Raw genomic sequence first — 19,871 nt, 5'->3', positions numbered from 1 at the left:
AGAATTTTCCTGTGTTCCTTTATTGTTTCTTTCAGTATATTTGAGATTTTTACAGACTGTAATTATTTTTTTGTAAAGAATTCCATTTTGACATGTCTGTGTCATGTGATACATGAGCTCGGGAAGCCTTTTTTTGGCACTCAGTGATGACTTTTAAGTCAATGTCTTCATTGGACAGATGTAAAAAAATAAAATGTATTCACAAACAGTATGGAGAATACTGATGTCAACATTACACACAAATGGCCAAATGTGATAGTATTCCGTTGATGTATGATCTGAAAAAAATTCAATGAAACAATTCAATATTTGTATGTTCTTAACCAGTGTGTCATCGTATCCCAGTTGCGACGAACGATGCTCATGATGTTGATCATTTTATTGTCTGGTCCAGACTCGATTATTTGCAGACCGCTGCCATATAGCTGGAATATTGCTGAATGCGGCGTTAAACAACAAACCAACCAACCAACTTAACCAATGATGTCAGACATCATGTTTTCTGGGGCGGTGGGATAGCCTAGTGGCGTTGGCTCGTCATGCCGAAGACCCGGGTTCGAATCCCCACATGGGTACAATGTGTGAAGCCCATTTCTGGTGTCCCCCGCCGTGATGTTGCTGGAATATTGCTAAAAGCGGCGTAAAACCAAACTCAGTCAGTCAGTCAGTCATGTTTTCTATTTAACGTACTGTTCATTTCCACGTCTGCTGACCTAAACAAGGTCTGCTGTGTTTGTTAATACCTGACCCAACAATATTACAGCTTTGTGACTTAATGGTATAAATACTGGAGCCTGGGGGAGACAATCCAGTGATCGACAGCATGAGCATCAATCTACACAATTAGGATGTGATGACAAGCCTGGATCACTGAACACCAGCGTCATGTGTACAATGTATATATGATTATGAAAATATTATACTTACAGTTCACATCAGGGTTTAACAAAAACAAAAATAATGCTTCTCATTACCCAGATTATTTGTTTGTACCTGTACCCAGCTGTTGATCATATTTAGGGTCTATTTGTTAGTGGCTAGTCCTCTATTTTGCCACACACCCATTTCTGGTGTCCCCTGGCGTGATATTGCTGGAATATTGCTAAAAAGCAGTGCAAAACTAAACTCACTCACTTACTCACTCTATTTTGCCACAATATGCAACTTAATATGCAGAGTTGCCTCCCTTAGGCATGCCAGACAGCTATCATGGGTTCAAATCCCCTATTTGCTTTGATTGTATTTGATGGTTTGTCAGCAGATAGGTTTTGCCAAAAAGGTGAATGTGGAAAAGCAAGGTTTTCTCCAACATGAAGCTGAAGCATAATGATTGTACAGAAATATTATTGACAGTAGTGAAACCAACTCCCATAATGCTGAGTCACTTCGAGATGCCAGGTGATGATCCCATCATGTAACGATCCTCTTCTAACAGCAGAAGTTGTTGTGTTAGTAGTACATGCACCTTCAGTTACTGCCAGTACTTCAATATGTTTGTATTGATGTCAGTCTGTGTGCAACATCGTCTCTGTCACGTGTTGCTCAGGTAAGGGGAGATCCCTCATGATGAAAGATAAATGTGTTAATGAAAGGTGAAAGTTATACAACGCAAAAGAAGTTAAGAGAACATCCAGTTTTTCCTATAAATAAAGTAATCTGCCATGGCATGGCCTTAACAGATTAACGATAGTCATGTAAAAATCTCATTCCATGACAAATTAACTAGAGTTTTGTGAAAGAAGCTGATGTTCCTTCATTTCTATGGAGTAGTATGTTGATTGCATAGACAATGTTGTACCACCAACCATCCTGTTGAGGACCTACCTGGTTATAATGCCACCCTGGATATAATGCCATATTATCTCCTGGACAAACTGTGGTATTATAACCAGGGTATACTGCATATATCCCGCTTGTCCATAAAGTGATGCATGCTCTTGTTGTTGAACTATGCTGTTGAAGACGATGACCTTGGTCTGGCGATGGTGTTGTACTCTTTCTTGGACAAGTAGTAGTGAGACTATTGCAATAAAGAAGTTGACTGTCCATAGAAAGTGCTCCCCTATGACCCTGCTTGTTGTATAGAAGCTGAGGCACTTCTCCACAAAGTGATCTTCACAAGGTTTTAATGCAGACTGGTTGTCCACAATGTGGATGAGTGACCGCCTGGAAGGTCAACTGTGAGTTCGGGCCTGGCATGTCATCAAGCACCTGTTCAGTGGTTTGCCTCATCCAGACATCATCACACATTCCAGGTCACCATATGAAACATATTTTCGGCATTTCCAGAGTTGGTTTACAAATCCAATTTACAAATAAATACTGAGAAAAGGAACATTCTTGTGGCATCTGTAATTAGTCACTGTTCAAAAACCCCAAATAGTCCCATTTACAAATTGATAGCTCCCGATACCAATTTATATTAACCCTAATGACACACCATACTAACCCAGTCTCTCCGATCGTGGAATCTATATTCCTAATGGACTGACAGCATTAGCCTAATGTCTGAAATGTTAAAATGTCCAAGCATGTGATCATTATAGCACCCATTTTCTGATCCCCAAATACTGAAACATCTCAACATGCTGGGCCACAGATGCTTATCACAAGGACTAAAAACAACATGGACTAGTTGATTGTGTCATCATACAAAATAATTACTGTAGACCAGATCTGATTATTGACAATCTGTCATGCTACCAAAACTCACATATTGTCATGCCTTTGCATGTGTTTGTGATGTTGACACTGGTGGGGCAGGATACAATCACCTTTTCACACATTACCATTGCTATTTGATGCTGATTCATTAACACACGCTCATGATAAAGTCAAAATTCTACAGTTGTCTCTGCTTTTGACAGACATTTCTTAGGAATATAGAACAGGTTTTGTTGCCTTTATATGTAGATGTTGAAAATATTTTGATTCCTCAAAAAAAAGAATTGGACCTGCCTTAGCGGGAGACTGACTGAAATTGAATGACATTTTTGTTGCTTTCAGGTGACGCAAGTTCAGATGCTTTCAGTCAGTCTCAAGGACAGCAGTTTCTGGGAGGAGTTCAGGGGCACCTTGTAGCCGGTGAGGCTGGGCCTTTCGACTTCCTTCAGAGCTTCTATCGTAACCTTGGTACCAGTCCCGCATCCAAACCCAGAAACACGGGCCACTCACCCAGGTCCGCAAGAAAGATGGGGAAAGGTCTTTACAAGTGTCGTCAGTGTGAGCAGACGTTCTCAAGTCACACCACTCTCAGTTTCCACAAGACAGCTGTCCACGACAAGATCGTTCACACTTGCATCTGTGGGCGGACTTACAAGTATAAACCAAGCATCCTCAGACATAGGGTGACATGTCCAATATATCAGGCTCTAAACAAGAACAACTGATATGACTGGATGGACTAGTTCGGACATTGATCTGTTGGTGTTAAGGTGTGGGATGACTGGTTCACATTTACCACCATGTCCGATATATCGGGCTCTAAACAAGAACAACTGATATGACTGGATGGACCAGTTCGGACATTGATCTGTTGGTGTTAAGGTGTGGGATGACTGGTTCACATTTACCACCATGTCTGATATATCGGGCTCTAAACAAGAACAACTGATATGACTGGATGGACCAGTTCGGACATTGATCTGTTGGTGTTAAGGTGTGGGATGACTGGTTCACATTTACCACCATGTCCGATATATCGGGCTCTAAACAAGAACAACTGATATGACTGGATGGACCAGTTCGGACATTGATCTGTTGGTGTTAAGGTGTGGGATGACTGGTTCACATTTACCACCATGTCCGATATATCGGGCTCTAAACAAGAACAACTGATATGACTGGATGGACCAGTTCGGACATTGATCTGTTGGTGTTAAGGTGTGGGATGACTGGTTCACATTAACCACCATGTCCGATATATCGGGCTCTAAACAAGAACAACTGATATGACTGGATGGACCAGTTCGGACATTGATCTGTTGGTGTTAAGGTGTGGGATGACTGGTTCACATTTACCACCATGTCCGATATATCGGGCTCTAAACAAGAACAACTGATATGACTGGATGGACCAGTTAGGACATTGATCTGTTGGTGTTAAGGTGTGGGATTACTGGTTCACATTTACCACCATGTCGATATATCGGGCTCTAAACAAGAACAACTGATATGACTGGATGGACCAGTTCGGACATTGATCTGTTGGTGTTAAGGTGTGGGATGACTGGTTCACATTTACCACCATGTCCGATATATCGGGCTCTAAACAAGAACAACTGATATGACTGGATGGACCAGTTCGGACATTGATCTGTTGGTGTTAAGGTGTGGGATTACTGGTTCACATTTACCACCATGTCTGATATATCGGGCTCTAAACAAGACCAACAGATATGACTGGATGGACCAGTGTTGATATTGGCAGTGTATGAAATAAGCCAAAAAATACCAGGCACACATCAGGGCTGGCAACTTCAAAAAGTTGTTACCAGCCCAAAATGGATATAACCAGACCAGACACCAAGATCTGGTGAATTTACTCAGATGTATGAAACATCTACAGTTTTTACCAGACAATCAGGCTGGCTGGCTGTAAATTGAGACAGTATGTCAGAAATGTAGCCCATCTCGGGCGGTCGGACAGGCCTTATTTCATACACTGATATTGTTCATTTGTGTGATAAATGGTTCACATTTACCACCATGTCCTATATATCTGACTGTAAACTAGAACAACTGATATGAGTGAATGGACCAGTGTTGCAATTGATCTGTTGATTCTTGGTCTTGTGTGTGTGATAATTGGTTCACATTTACCACCACATCCTATATATCTGACTGTAAACTAGATCAACTGATATGGGTGAATGGACTGGTGTTGCAATTGATCTGTTGATTCTTGGTCTTGTGTGTGTGATAATTGGTTCACATTTACCACCATGTCCTATATATCGGGCTGTAAACTAGAACAACTGATATGGGTGAATGGACTGGTGTTGCAATTGATCTGTTGATTCTTGGTCTTGTGTGTGTGATAATTGGTTCACATTTACCACCATGTCCTATATATCGGGCTGTAAACTAGAACAACTGATATGGGTGAATGGACCAGTGTTGCAATTGATCTGTTGATTCTTGGTCTTGTGTGTGTGATAATTGGTTCACATTTACCACCATGTCCTATATATCGGGCTGTAAACTAGAACAACTGATATGAGTGAATGGATCAGTGTTGCAATTGATCTGTTGATTCTTGGTCTTGTGTGTGTGATAATTGGTTCACATTTACCACCATGTCCTATATATCGGGCTGTAAACTAGAACAACTGATATGAGTGAATGGACCAGTGTTGCAATTGATCTGTTGATTCTTGGTCTTGTGTGTGTGATAATTGGTTCACATTTACCACCATGTCCTATATATCGGGCTGTAAACTAGAACAACTGATATGGGTGAATGGACTGGTGTTGCAATTGATCTGTTGATTCTTGGTCTTGTGTGTGTGATAATTGGTTCACATTTACCACCATGTCCTATATATCGGGCTGTAAACTAGAACAACTGATATGGGTGAATGGACTGGTGTTGCAATTGATCTGTTGATTCTTGGTCTTGTGTGTGTGATAATTGGTTCACATTTACCACCATGTCCTATATATCGGGCTGTAAACTAGAACAACTGATATGGGTGAATGGACTGGTGTTGCAATTGATCTGTTGATTCTTGGTCTTGTGTGTGTGATAATTGGTTCACATTTACCACCATGTCCTATATATCGGGCTGTAAACTAGAACAACTGATATGGGTGAATGGACTGGTGTTGCAATTGATCTGTTGATTCTTGGTCTTGTGTGTGTGATAATTGGTTCACATTTACCACCATGTCCTATATATCGGGCTGTAAACTAGAACAACTGATATGGGTGAATGGACTGGTGTTGCAATTGATCTGTTGATTCTTGGTCTTGTGTGTGTGATAATTGGTTCACATTTACCACCATGTCCTATATATCGGGCTGTAAACTAGAACAACTGATATGGGTGAATGGACCAGTGTTGCAATTGATCTGTTGATTCTTGGTCTTGTGTGTGTGATAATTGGTTCATATTTACCACCATGTCCTATATATCTGACTGTAAACTAGAACAACTGATATGAGTGAATGGACTGGTGTTGCAATTGATCTGTTGATTCTTGGTCTTGTGTGTGTGATAATTGGTTCACATTTACCACCATGTCCTATATATCGGGCTGTAAACTAGAACAACTGATATGGGTGAATGGACTGGTGTTGCAATTGATCTGTTGATTCTTGGTCTTGTGTGTGATAATTGGTTCACATTTACCACCATGTCCTATATATCGGGCTGTAAACTAGAACAACTGATATGGGTGAATGGACTGGTGTTGCAATTGATCTGTTGATTCTTGGTCTTGTGTGTGTGATAATTGGTTCACATTTACCACCATGTCCTATATATCGGGCTGTAAACTAGAACAACTGATATGGGTGAATGGACTGGTGTTGCAATTGATCTGTTGATTCTTGGTCTTGTGTGTGTGATAATTGGTTCACATTTACCACCATGTCCTATATATCGGGCTGTAAACTAGAACAACTGATATGGGTGAATGGACTGGTGTTGCAATTGATCTGTTGATTCTTGGTCTTGTGTGTGTGATAATTGGTTCACATTTACCACCATGTCCTATATATCGGACTGTAAACTAGAACAACTGATATGGGTGAATGGACCAGTGTTGCAATTGATCTGTTGATTCTTGGTCTTGTGTGTGTGATAATTGGTTCATATTTACCACCATGTCCTATATATCTGACTGTAAACTAGAACAACTGATATGAGTGAATGGACTGGTGTTGCAATTGATCTGTTGATTCTTGGTCTTGTGTGTGTGATAACTGGTTCACATTTACCACCATGTCCTATATATCGGGCTGTAAACTAGAACAACTGATATGGGTGAATGGACCAGTGTTGCAATTGATCTGTTGATTCTTGGTCTTGTGTGTGTGATAATTGGTTCACATTTACCACCATGTCCTATATATCAGGGCTGTAAACTAGAACAACTGATATGGGTGAATGGACTGGTGTTGCAATTGATCTGTTGATTCTTGGTCTTGTGTGTGTGATAATTGGTTCACATTTACCACCATGTCCTATATATCGGGCTGTAAACTAGAACAACTGATATGGGTGAATGGACCAGTGTTGCAATTGATCTGTTGATTCTTGGTCTTGTGTGTGTGATAATTGGTTCACATTTACCACCATGTCCTATATATCGGGCTGTAAACTAGAACAACTGATATGGGTGAATGGACTGGTGTTGCAATTGATCTGTTGATTCTTGGTCTTGTGTGTGTGATAATTGGTTCACATTTACCACCATGTCCTATATATCGGGCTGTAAACTAGAACAACTGATATGGGTGAATGGACTGGTGTTGCAATTGATCTGTTGATTCTTGGTCTTGTGTGTGTGATAATTGGTTCACATTTACCACCATGTCCTATATATCGGGCTGTAAACTAGAACAACTGATATGGGTGAATGGACCAGTGTTGCAATTGATCTGTTGATTCTTGGTCTTGTGTGTGTGATAATTGGTTCATATTTACCACCATGTCCTATATATCTGACTGTAAACTAGAACAACTGATATGGGTGAATGGACTGGTGTTGCAATTGATCTGTTGATTCTTGGTCTTGTGTGTGTGATAATTGGTTCACATTTACCACCATGTCCTATATATCGGGCTGTAAACTAGAACAACTGATATGGGTGAATGGACCAGTGTTGCAATTGATCTGTTGATTCTTGGTCTTGTGTGTGTGATAATTGGTTCACATTTACCACCATGTCCTATATATCGGGCTGTAAACTAGAACAACTGATATGGGTGAATGGACTGGTGTTGCAATTGATCTGTTGATTCTTGGTCTTGTGTGTGTGATAATTGGTTCACATTTACCACCATGTCCTATATATCGGGCTGTAAACTAGAACAACTGATATGGGTGAATGGACCAGTGTTGCAATTGATCTGTTGATTCTTGGTCTTGTGTGTGTGATAATTGGTTCACATTTACCACCATGTCCTATATATCGGGCTGTAAACTAGAACAACTGATATGGGTGAATGGACTGGTGTTGCAATTGATCTGTTGATTCTTGGTCTTGTGTGTGTGATAATTGGTTCACATTTACCACCATGTCCTATATATCGGGCTGTAAACTAGGACCGACCAGGTTGATGTCTGTTGATGCAAAGATTGCTGTACATTATGTTTTGTTCACATTTACCTCCAAGTCTTATACATCTGACTGTAAACTAGAACCAACCAGGTTGATGTCTGTTGATGCAAAGATTGCTGTACATTATGTTTTGTTCACATTCACCACCAAGTCTTATACATCTGACTGTAAAGTAGAACCGACCAGGTTGATGTCTGTTGATGCAAAGATTGCTGTACATTATGTTTTGTTCACATTTACCACCAAGTCTTATACATCTGACTGTAAACTAGAACCGACCAGGTTGATGTCTGTTGATGCAAAGATTGCTGTACATTATGGCTGCTGGTAGCTCTCTGTGTCAGGTTCCCATAGCAACCGTCCTCAGAAACAAGAAAAATTCATAAAATTGTTTGAATGCAATATCCTTCACTTGTTCCATTTTGATAGGGCACTTGGATAGCCAAGTGGTTAAAGCGTTCACTTGCCATGCTGAAGACCCAGGTTCTAGTCCCCACAATGTGTGAAGCCCATTTCTTGTGACCACTGCTCAAATATTATTTTACAGCTTAAAACAAACTCACCCACTCGACTTTGAGATGTTTCACTTTCTGACTAAAACATAAATTCTCCAACAAAAAAGCGAGTCGGTGTAAAACTTTTCTGTTTCTCTATAATGCCATTTACAAGGACATATATGCGACATGGTTTCATATATGTCATGGCTGCTTTAGCTTTTTTTTAGCTTTATTTACAGATAAATATATTTAAAATATAATTTTATAATAGCGAAATGGCTACAAAAATCATATCAGATTGTTGTGAGTATTTTGGCATGAGATCATCAAGTATGACAATGTTGTATGGTTTCAAAACTTACTTGCTGGGTTTAGAGATGAACTGGAGCACCAAAACAAAACTTTTCAAATTCTGAGTTCAAGTTGATGATGGGTTTTATTGTGTTTCTGTATATAATCTGTTATATGTTTCTGCAGAATAATCCCCAGTTTTATGCCTGAATGTAGCCACTGCTAAACTGTTTGTGTTACGCAAAAGTCGAAGTGCAGACACAAGCTATCCTTAAGTTTGTAATCTTTGCACATTGGTCATGCAAAAAGTCTTTGTACATACTAGTTTTGTGTCATCTTGGGTTTTTGGGAGGCTGCAAAATAATGCTTAAAGACAATCAGGACAAATCTCTACTGTTTTCTGTTGTTTTACAGATTTTCCATGTCTTTGTGCCAAGAGATATGAGGCCAAACTAGACAAAGATGGTAATCTGATCAGCAATCTCAAACACAGACAAAACAATGCTAAGATGCATATTTTTAGTCAAAAGCAGAATTTTAAGACTCTTTAATTTTTTGGTAAACAATCCTTAGATTAAATCAAACAAGAAAATAAATTGTTCTCGACATGAGACACAAACAGAATATGTTTCCTGATATATGTAATATTTGATGATTTTAGCCAGAACCTGTTTTGTTCCTAACAAGCTGTTATTAGTTCTATTCTGTAACTTAAAAGAATCAGTTTTATCTAAAACACATATTTAAATAGTTTTTTCAATTTTCAAAAGCTATACATTTCTCAAGCAGCCTTCTATCATTCTGACAGTTCATGTTTATTGATGTATGTTCAGTTTAGAAAGCAGAAATGATTGTGAAGGAATCATGATTATTGTTCAATTTTCACATTTTAGTCCAAATATTGCTTCCTTCTTGGTGAGAGATATCGCTTTATTTCATCCATGATTGACAGCCTATTTCTCATTACTGTGGATTAATATCTGACTTCAAGAAAGTATTATTCATGTGATCATGACAAAGGATCCAGATACTGTTTCCTTTGAAACTATTCATTGTCATGATGTTAGTAATTGGGAAGAATCCTTTTTATGTTAAATGTATGCTGCAAAACAAATCACACATATGTAGATACACAATAAAGGTTTTTATATGAAACAGTTTTGTTTTTTATTTGTATGTTTCAATTTTCTTGAGGTGTTTATTTTCTTGTTTGTGTTTTCTGGATCCACACATATCTCACAGGATTATCACATGACTCTCACTTCTCACATGACTCTCATTTCTCACATGAATCTCACTTCTCACATGACTCTCACTTCTCACATGGCTCTCACTCACACAATTATCACATGACTCTCACTTCTCACATGGCTCTCACTCACACAATTATCACATGACTCTCACTTCTCACATGACTCTCACTCACACAGTTATCATATGACTCTCACTTCTCACATGACTCTCACTCACACAATTATCACATGACTCTCACTTCTCACATGACTCTCACTCACACAGTTATCATATGACTCTCACTTCTCACATGACTCTCACTCACACAATTATCACATGACTCTCACTTCTCACATGGCTCTCACTTCTCACATGACTCTCACTCACACAATTATCACATGACTCACTTCTCACATGGCTCTCACTCACACAATTATCATATGACTCTCATGCAGTTCTCACATGGTTCTCACATTACTCCCAGTTCTCACGTCCTGGTTCTCACATGACTTTCTCACATTACTCCCACACAATTCGCACATGACTCTCATGTAGTTCTCACATAACTCTCACACAGTTGTCACATGACTCTCAGTTCTCACATAACTCTCACACAGTTGTCACATGACTCAGTTCACACATGACCTGCTCATAATTCTGACACAACTCTTACACAGTTGTCACATGACTCTCAGTTCTCACATAACTCTAACACAGTTGTCACATGACTCTCAGATCTCACATAACTCTAACACAGTTGTCACATGACTCTCAGTTCTCACATAACTCTAACACAGTTGTCACATGACTCTCAGTTCTCACATAACTCTAACACAGTTGTCACATGACTCTCAGTTCTCACATAACTCTAACACAGTTGTCACATGACTCTCAGTTCTCACATAACTCTCACACAGTTGTCACATGACTCAGTTCACACATAACTCTCACACTGTTGTCACATGACTCTCAGTTCTCACATAACTCTCACACAGTTGTCACATGACTCAGTTCACACATGACCTGCTCATAATTCTGACACAACTCTCACACAGTTGTCACATGACTCTCAGATCTCACATAACTCTAACACAGTTGTCACATGACTCTCAGTTCTCACATAACTCTCACACAGTTGTCACATGACTCTCAGATCTCACATAACTCTAACACAGTTGTCACATGACTCTCATTTCTCACATAACTGTCACACAGTTCTCACATAACTCTCACACAGTTGTCACATGACTCTCAGTTTTCACATAACTCTCACACAGTTGTCACATGACTCTCAGTTCTCACGTGACCCTCGCACAGTTCTCACATGACTCTCAGTTCTCACATAACTCTCACACAGTTAGTGGCCCTGTGGATGGAGTGGCAGAACAATGGTTGGATCCCCAGGCAACATCATGCCAGGAGACATCAGTTCTGTAACCTTGGCTGGCACTCAGCATTACAGGGATGAAATATGGACTGGCTGGTTCCGGGTCATTACAATGTGTCAGTGGGGAATCCATGTTAAACTGAAGCATGGTATCTCAGAAGGCCGGCACTGTCAAATCAGCTCGAGTCTGGATAAGTTCAAACACACACATACACACATTCATCTTGCTGTAGGGGCGGTGGGGTAGCCTAGTGGTTAAAGCTTTGGCTCGTCACGCCGAAGACCCGGGTTTGAATCCCCACATGGGTACAATGTGTGAAGCCCATTTCTGGTGTCCCCAGCCTTGATATTGCTAAAAGCGGCATAAAACCAAACTCAGTCAGTCATCTTGCTGTATAATCCTAAACACAACTTTATATCCTGTTTCACCACACCAGGTGGTTTCACCCAACTGCTTAACAGGTCTCACCAGTTTCACCCACCCTTCCTCCCAGATTCAGGGCTTTGGGGTAGCATTCACTTATAATAATAATAATACAGTGTATTTGTAGAGCAATAGACTCCATGCACTAGCGCATGCTCAAAGCGCTACAACTTTGGTTACAATCTGATTATTATTACCCCGGATAACCTAAGCTGCCTGTGAGGCGCTAGAGGGTTATAGTCACATGACTTATCCCACCGGGTACCCATTTTTCTGTTGGGTGAATTTTTAGGCAATTTTGAACAAACTCACTTGCCTAAGGTGAGACCAAATGCATTCCATGTGTTTCGTTGTGGGGCATTACTGATGTCCTAGAAACTCTCAGGAGTCAAGATGCCAAACAGGGTCACCCATTCAAGGATTCCTTCAAGCTCATCCTTGCTTATAGTCTGTTTGTAACCAGAGCTCTATGCAGCGGACGCCGATGAATTGATTCCCCACATCTACACTGAAAACCAATAAACATAAAATACTCAATGATATTGCTGATCTGCTGAATCAAAACATCATACCCACTCTGTGAGGTTTGTGCAGAATTTTGTCCTAAAAATAAAAAGTTGTTTAACAAACTATCATTAAACATATTGAGACAGTTCACTGTTTGTCACTAAGGAGGAGTGCAGAGAATATTGGACAGCCAGGTGTTCGAGAATGGATGGAGACAGCACAGCACAGGTTAATGAATAAATGGGTTTGTCTGTGGTTATATTGCAGCTCCAGATACAAACATAATTAAAACACAATTGTCACTATGATTCATGACATATAATATACATTGCTGATTATGAAATATCAAATAAAAATGTCTTATAAGAATAACTGTCGCAAGTCAAAAGTGCAATATTTTGTACTTGGGATTTCGAATATCACTTCACAACTAGTGGTCAAAGCGTTAAATATGCCACCGGGTGTGTAAAACTGTGACCTTCATTTTAGAAGACAAATGGGCACAATGTGTTAAGCCCATTTCTGGTGTCTTACCTCGTTACAGCGTAATATTGCTGGAATATTGCTAAAAGCGCGAAAACTAAACTCAGTCAGTCAGTCAGTCAGTGTACTTGGGATCACTCATGAAATGAAGCATACAGGATGACGAACCCAGTCAGAGCAGGTTTACTTCCCTCTTAAGTGTACCCGGGATACGGGTAACGAAGACTTTCATTGGCTGGTTCATTTGCTGATACCCTCAGGGCACTTTGTGTGCGTATAGAGATGTTGCGTTTTGTAAATACATGCTCAATTTTTGTGTAACATTTTGAAATCAACAGACATCATAACATGTCATGTGTACAAGTGTCACACCTGCCTGTCTGTGTTAATTAATTACATAATGTGACAGAGATAGAACTCGGATGCACGAGCCATAAATCACTGCGTTTTGTTTATGGTATATAGCCTGATAGGTGTTAAGTTCAAATTTCATGTGGTCAGTGATCAAAGTTTTGTATTGCATATTGTCATTAGCAGACAGGCAGGCAGACACATAGGTGTCAATAAAACAGACATTGAGTTTTGTCTGTGACAGAGGCACATCTATATGGGTATATGACAAAGGCGTAAACATTGAAAGGTTGCATTTGGAGTTTTGTAAAAGGTTATTAGGAGTTCAGAAATCAACATGTAATTCCATGGTTTGTTCCGAATTAGACCGTTCGTTATCCGCTCGCATTTAAAAGGCAATATAGCATGATTAAATATTGGTGTAAGCTTCTGGTGTCTGAAAATAGCATTTTACGGGGTTGTTATGAGTATTTGTATGAGGAAGTGGAGACCCGTGGCATATCAGGTGAAATGTATTTTGTCGAATATTGGATTAAGTGAAATGTGGTTAAGGCAGGAATTACCACTAGATTACATTGTATCTAATAGCTATAAAACAAAGAAAAAATGGCCAGGCTATTCAGTGAATCTTTAGTCAGCTGTCCAACTCATTGAAATGTGTAATTTATAAAAATATTATTAACCAGTGTACACTTCAATATTATTTATGTAAATCTATTCCATATCTTTATAGGAAGTGCTTATCTAAATTCAGACTCAGTACCCATAATTTAGCAATAGAATCTGGTAGGTATGAAAACATAAATCTTGTAAATCGAAAATGTCAAATGTGTAAAGATGATATTGAAGATGAACTACACTTTATATTAAAATGTCCATCGGTATTTAAACTTATTCAACTACTTTGCACTATTAATGTTAAAGCGTTGTGTAATTTAGGGAAATATTTATATAAGGCTCGTTTATGAAGAAAAGAAATTAATTAGTAAACAGTAATTGTACATCCTCCTTTACCTTCACCTTTACCTCTATTCCACTGCCACCATGTCTGCAAACCTGTACCAATACCAACACCGATGTCATTGTACCAATTATCTGTACAGATAACCGTAATAAACGAATCGAATATCACAGTTAGACATTCTGACAATGCTAAATAATGACGTTGCTGTTAAGTATCGAACTGAAAAAGTGACTCGTAAGAAGAACGTGTGGTGAAATAGTCAAATGTAATTATATTAACAGTTAAATTGGTAATCTACTGTCAGAACATATATAAAGCTCGCGCCTGTGAAATATGAACAAAACATTTGAAAAATAGCTCACATCAAAGCCTACTCTGAGTATTCACCGCCAGCGAAGGTTTTCCGTCTTGAAATGTCGCTGCCATGCTGCGCAAACCTATTCAGTGTGCATTGCGCCAGCACAGTGCAGTGCAGTGCAGCACAGCTGTTGAACCACTTTTCACCCCAGCTGGGGTGAATTTAGTGAATCATTTGAACACCGATTTTGCAGGGGGTCATCGCGTTAATTTTACAACTTCATAAGTTGAACTGGCATTTTTGATAATTTGTTACTGTAAGTCCGTACCGAAGGGTATCAGAATCTGCAAAGTTGTGTTTTACGTTGCATGTGACCTTTACTCCAGTGATGTTAATGTTCTATGCTTGATAGCTGTATATTTATGCAAGTCATTCAAAATGTGACTGACAGCGATGTAACACTCTGGATATGTGACCTAAATATACTTTTATTTTACAACTGTACCATAGGCTATGTGGCCTGAATTACCAAATAACTTGATTGATTCTTTAGAATAATAAGATATGACATCAATTGGTCACATTTACAAGAACAAACTTTGATTTTTGTGGCTACTTTGCCAAATATTACAAAAAGTCTAACTCATAGTGTATGTCATTTCAGAATATACACATATATTTTCTGTACAAGCATTCCTTAAATATATATATATATTTTATGAAGATCATTTAAAAGTGAATTGTTCAATTTTCAGGTTCCAATGTGGCAGGCATCGACTCTCACTTGCAGGACGGTGACCAGCTACGGATGTTCTCCCAGTCTACCCCAGCCAGGCGCCACACCTGCACCATTTGTGGCTCCGCCTACACCTCCCGCTCCAACCTGCGTCAACACATCCGCTTCAAGCATGAGGCCCGGACGCGGTACAGTTGTGACGTCTGCCACAAGAAGTTCCTGCACAAGCAGCATTATATTGCTCACATGAACAGTCATGCAAACATCAAGCCGTTTCAGTGTGACATGTGCTGCAAGGAGTTTGTGTATGAGAGCAGTCTCAGGGTACATTACAGAACTTATCATTCAGAACACTGTCAGGAGCTGGGTGGGGTAGTCTATGGGGATTGGACATGAAGTTGTATCATTTGAGAGGCATGTGCTGCAAGGAGTTTCAGAACACTGTCAGGAGTTGTGTGGGCTCTGAACACCAGGTGCTTACAGTACATCCGACACTCTGAGATGATATCGGAACACCATGTGCTTACATTACATTTGACAGTCTGAGATGAAGTCAGAACACCAGGTGCTCACAGTACATTTGACAGTCTGAGATGAAGTCAGAACACCAGGTGCTTGCAGTACATTTGACACACTGAGATGAAGTCAGAACACCAGGTGCTTGCAGTACATTTGACACAATGAGATGAAGTCAGAACACCAGGTGCTCACAGTACATTTGACAGTCTGAGATGAAATCAGAACACCAGGTGCTCACAGTACATTTGACAGTCTGAGATGAAGTCAGAACACCATGTGCTTACAGTACATGTGACACACTGAGATGAAGTCAGAACACCACGTGCTTGCAGTACATTTGACAGTCTGAGATGAAGTCAGAACACCAGGTGCTCACAGTACATTTGACAGTCTGAGATGAAGTCAGAACACCATGTGCTTACAGTACATTTGACAGTCTGAGATGAAGTCAGAACACCAGGTGCTTACAGTACATTTGACAGTCTGAGATGAAGTCAGACACACAAGTCAGAACACAGGTGCTTACAGTACATTTGACAGTCTGAGATGAAGTCAGAACACCATGTGCTTACAGTACATTTGACACACTGAGATGAAGTCAGAACACCACGTGCTTACAGTACATTTGACAGTCTGAGATGAAGTCAGAACACCAGGTGCTTGCAGTACATTTGACAGTCTGAGATGAGATCAGAACACCAGGTGCTTACAGTACATTTGACAGTCTGAGATGAAGTCAGAACACCATGTGCTTACAGTACATGTGACACACTGAGATGAAGTCAGAACACCAGGTGCTTACAGTACATTTGACAGTCTGAGATGAAGTCAGAACACCAGGTGCTTACAGTACATTTGACAGTCTGAGATGAAGTCAGAACACCATGTGCTTACAGTACATTTGACAGTCTGAGATGAAGTCAGAACACCAGGTGCTTACAGTACATTTGACAGTCTGAGATGAAGTCAGAACACCAGCGTGCTTACAGTACATTTGACAGTCTGAGATGAAGTCAGAACACCAGATGCTTACAGTACATTTGACAGTCTGAGATGAAGTCAGAACACCAGATGCTTACAGTACATTTGACAGTCTGAGATGAGATCAGAACACCACGTGCTTACAGTACATCTCAGTCTCATATGAGGTTAGAACACCAGGTGCTCACAGTACATTTGACAGTCTGAGATGAAGTCAGAACACCATGTGCTTACAGTACATTTGACACAATGAGATGAAGTCAGAACACCACGTGCTTACAGTACATTTGACAGTCTGAGATGAGATCAGAACACCACGTGCTTACAGTACATCTCAGTCTCATATGAGGTTAGAACACCAGGTGCTCACAGTACATTTGACAGTCTGAGATGAAGTCAGAACACCATGTGCTTACAGTACATTTGACACAATGAGATGAAGTCAGAACACCACGTGCTTACAGTACATTTGACAGTCTGAGATGAAGTCAGAACACCATGTGCTTACAGTACATTTGACAGTCTGAGATGAAGTCAGAACACCAGGTGCTTACAGTACATTTGACAGTCTGAGATGAAGTCAGAACACCAGGTGCTTACAGTACTCATGCCTGACACTCATACAGTTTCATCTGTAGTATGAAGGGAACTTGTGAAAATCTATGACATTGATAATTTTAGCTTGATACAGATTGTAACAAGTAATTCTGAGTGATCACTGGACCGATATCAAATAAACATACATTTAGATGCTGTTGTGTTGTGCTTTATGGCTGAGAGGAAGTATTATTGTGTGATGAGCTCAAAGAGACCTGATTTGAACAATTTCAAAATAAGGTTAAGGTATATATTACTGTTGGGAATTGGTGTAAATCTCATAATTGATGATTGGTTCATTACAACCGATCAATCATCGAAAATAATTGGTTAGCATCATTTATCAAATTGTCCTGGTTATGTTTGTTAATGCACAAAAAATCAAGTATTTCACATCTTTAAAGGATGACTAGTGTGTTAGGAACATACATTTCCTGGAGTTGTTAAGATAAATTTAATCATGACTTGGAACGAGCTTGTAGTGCTTATGCAATGTAGAGACAAAATCAACCTTTTGAAAAATATTGTTATTGCAAACAAGTGGTCCAAAATTGTTTGTGTTCGATTATGAGAAAACATGATCGATTGCTTGGTCATTTTGTCATTGCGACCAATCTTCGATTATTTCAATTAATTGGACCACCACTAGCATATATGCCAACTTCCTATTATTCAGTATGATTATTAGCATGGATGCAGTGCAGCAAAACACTTTTAGTAATAGTAATAGTAATAGTCCGCTTATATGGCGCTCATATCCAGGCACATTGCCTGCTCACGGCGCTACGTACATCACTATCCCCGGTCATGGTACACCATCATACTTTCCGATACTTTTTCAACTCCCTGGGGATCATACAGCCATGCTGCCTGTTAGGCGCAATGAACTAACACTCACATTGCCAGCACATCCTCACGGGTACCACGGGTACAGCTGGGTGAACTGAGACAATGTGGATCTAAGTATCTTGTTCAAGGATACTATGCAAATGTGCCCACCTCGGGTCCCGAACCTAGGTTCCTCCACCGGGGATCAAACCTGGGCCTTCAGCATGATAGGCACACGCCTTATCACAGCACCATTGTGCCCTACAATCGCCCTCTTGATCTACAGCAGCCTCAATCAGGGACAGGTTGGTCAGATTCAGTGACTTGGTTGAGGCCAGACAAATTTTAATTCTTGTCTTACGGATCCGCTGGTCGTATCTTTTCAACAATAAGAAAATTTTTTTTTTTAAAATGTCCCCACTCGAAAAATAAACTAATAATGTTTAGATATACAGGAACGAGACTTCGACTACACAAGGCAGTTTGTTGGACACACTGTTCTCAGAGACTTTAAACTGAATTATCTAACAATATTTGTATTAGAAATCAGTGCTTCGAGCACCTCAGCGAGTGTGAACTTGAAAAACAATGCCTTTGAAAAACTCATGTGGGTTTTGCTTTGACTGGTGATTTTTTCCTTTATTTTTTTTGCCTCCTGCCTTTAGGTTTTCTGAGTACAAAAATCTGTAAAACAAAAAATAAAATTGGTCTGGCCTTATGAACTTTTTTTTCTGTAAAATGTGTTCATTTCCTGACGCAGCCTTGAAAAATATTACAGTTACATAACTGCCTGTAGCTCATCATGGGAGGGAAGCTTGACACGATGTAGGTCAACACACTGGTAAAACCTACCTGTATGTTGTTGACAAACCTAAAACCAAACCACAATCACAGGTTCCAGGTAAGCCCAAGAGATGAAGTTCTGCACAGCATATACTGAGGGAAACAGTATCCCCATCTCCTCTGGTGGATGGAAGAGTTGAACGTCTGCGGCGGAGTCTGCTTAAGGCCATTCGTCGCAACTCACCACCTGTACGTGGACGCATCTCTACACGGGTGGGGGCTCACCTTCTCGATCAGCAGGTGGCAGGGCGGTGGTCTCTCGCATATCGCGCTTACCACATCAACATTCTAGAGCTCAGGGCAGTGATTTTTTCCATCACTCACTGGCAAGAGATTCTACGATCGACCTCTCTCATGGTCTGGTCGGACAATGCAGCGATAGTGTGGCACATCAACTGGATGGGGTCAACAGGGTCTCCTCAACTCCTGCAGTGGACACAACAGTTCTTCGACCTGGTGGACAATCTTGACATCTCCGTTCGAGCCAATCATATTCCAGGAGTGAAGAACGTGATTGCGGATTCTCTGTCCCGGCCACTTCGTCCCTCTCCGACAGTGGAAACTACATCCACAGGTGTTCCAGACCATCTGCTTTCCGTTGATGATTCCGACAGTGGATCTGTTAGCCACTCCTTTCAACCA

The 19,871-nt window shown here is 40.2% G+C and overlaps 1 protein-coding gene and 1 long non-coding RNA gene across 3 annotated transcripts in view; one reads left to right on the top strand and one right to left on the bottom strand.

Annotated features, from left to right (window-relative positions):
- Nucleotides 1-16,171, top strand: part of LOC124274989 (zinc finger protein 37-like) — a 93,873-nt gene extending 77,702 nt beyond the window's left edge. Inside the window, exon 2 of one of the 2 annotated variants that reach the window (XM_046710384.1) lies at nt 15,481-16,171. In XM_046710384.1, coding sequence (XP_046566340.1) covers nt 15,481-15,857 — 377 coding nt within the window. In that variant the 3' untranslated portion in view covers nt 15,858-16,171. Of the gene's footprint in view, nt 1-3,006; nt 3,598-15,480 lie in introns of those variants that run through there. The other variant, XM_046710383.1, reaches the window with a different exon arrangement.
- On the bottom strand, nt 4,150-19,871 carry LOC124275004. The gene is made up of 4 exons (XR_006898165.1): nt 19,860-19,871; nt 14,484-14,489; nt 12,435-12,438; nt 4,150-4,663 (listed from the first exon to the last, which is right to left on the bottom strand). It is a non-coding gene; the product is annotated as an uncharacterized LOC124275004 (long non-coding RNA).

This window comes from Haliotis rubra, unplaced genomic scaffold (genome assembly GCF_003918875.1).
Source record: "Haliotis rubra isolate DU_JTF1 unplaced genomic scaffold, ASM391887v1 Scf197, whole genome shotgun sequence".
Taxonomy (NCBI): domain Eukaryota; kingdom Metazoa; phylum Mollusca; class Gastropoda; order Lepetellida; family Haliotidae; genus Haliotis; species Haliotis rubra.
This window is presented reverse-complemented; position numbering and strand designations above follow the sequence as displayed.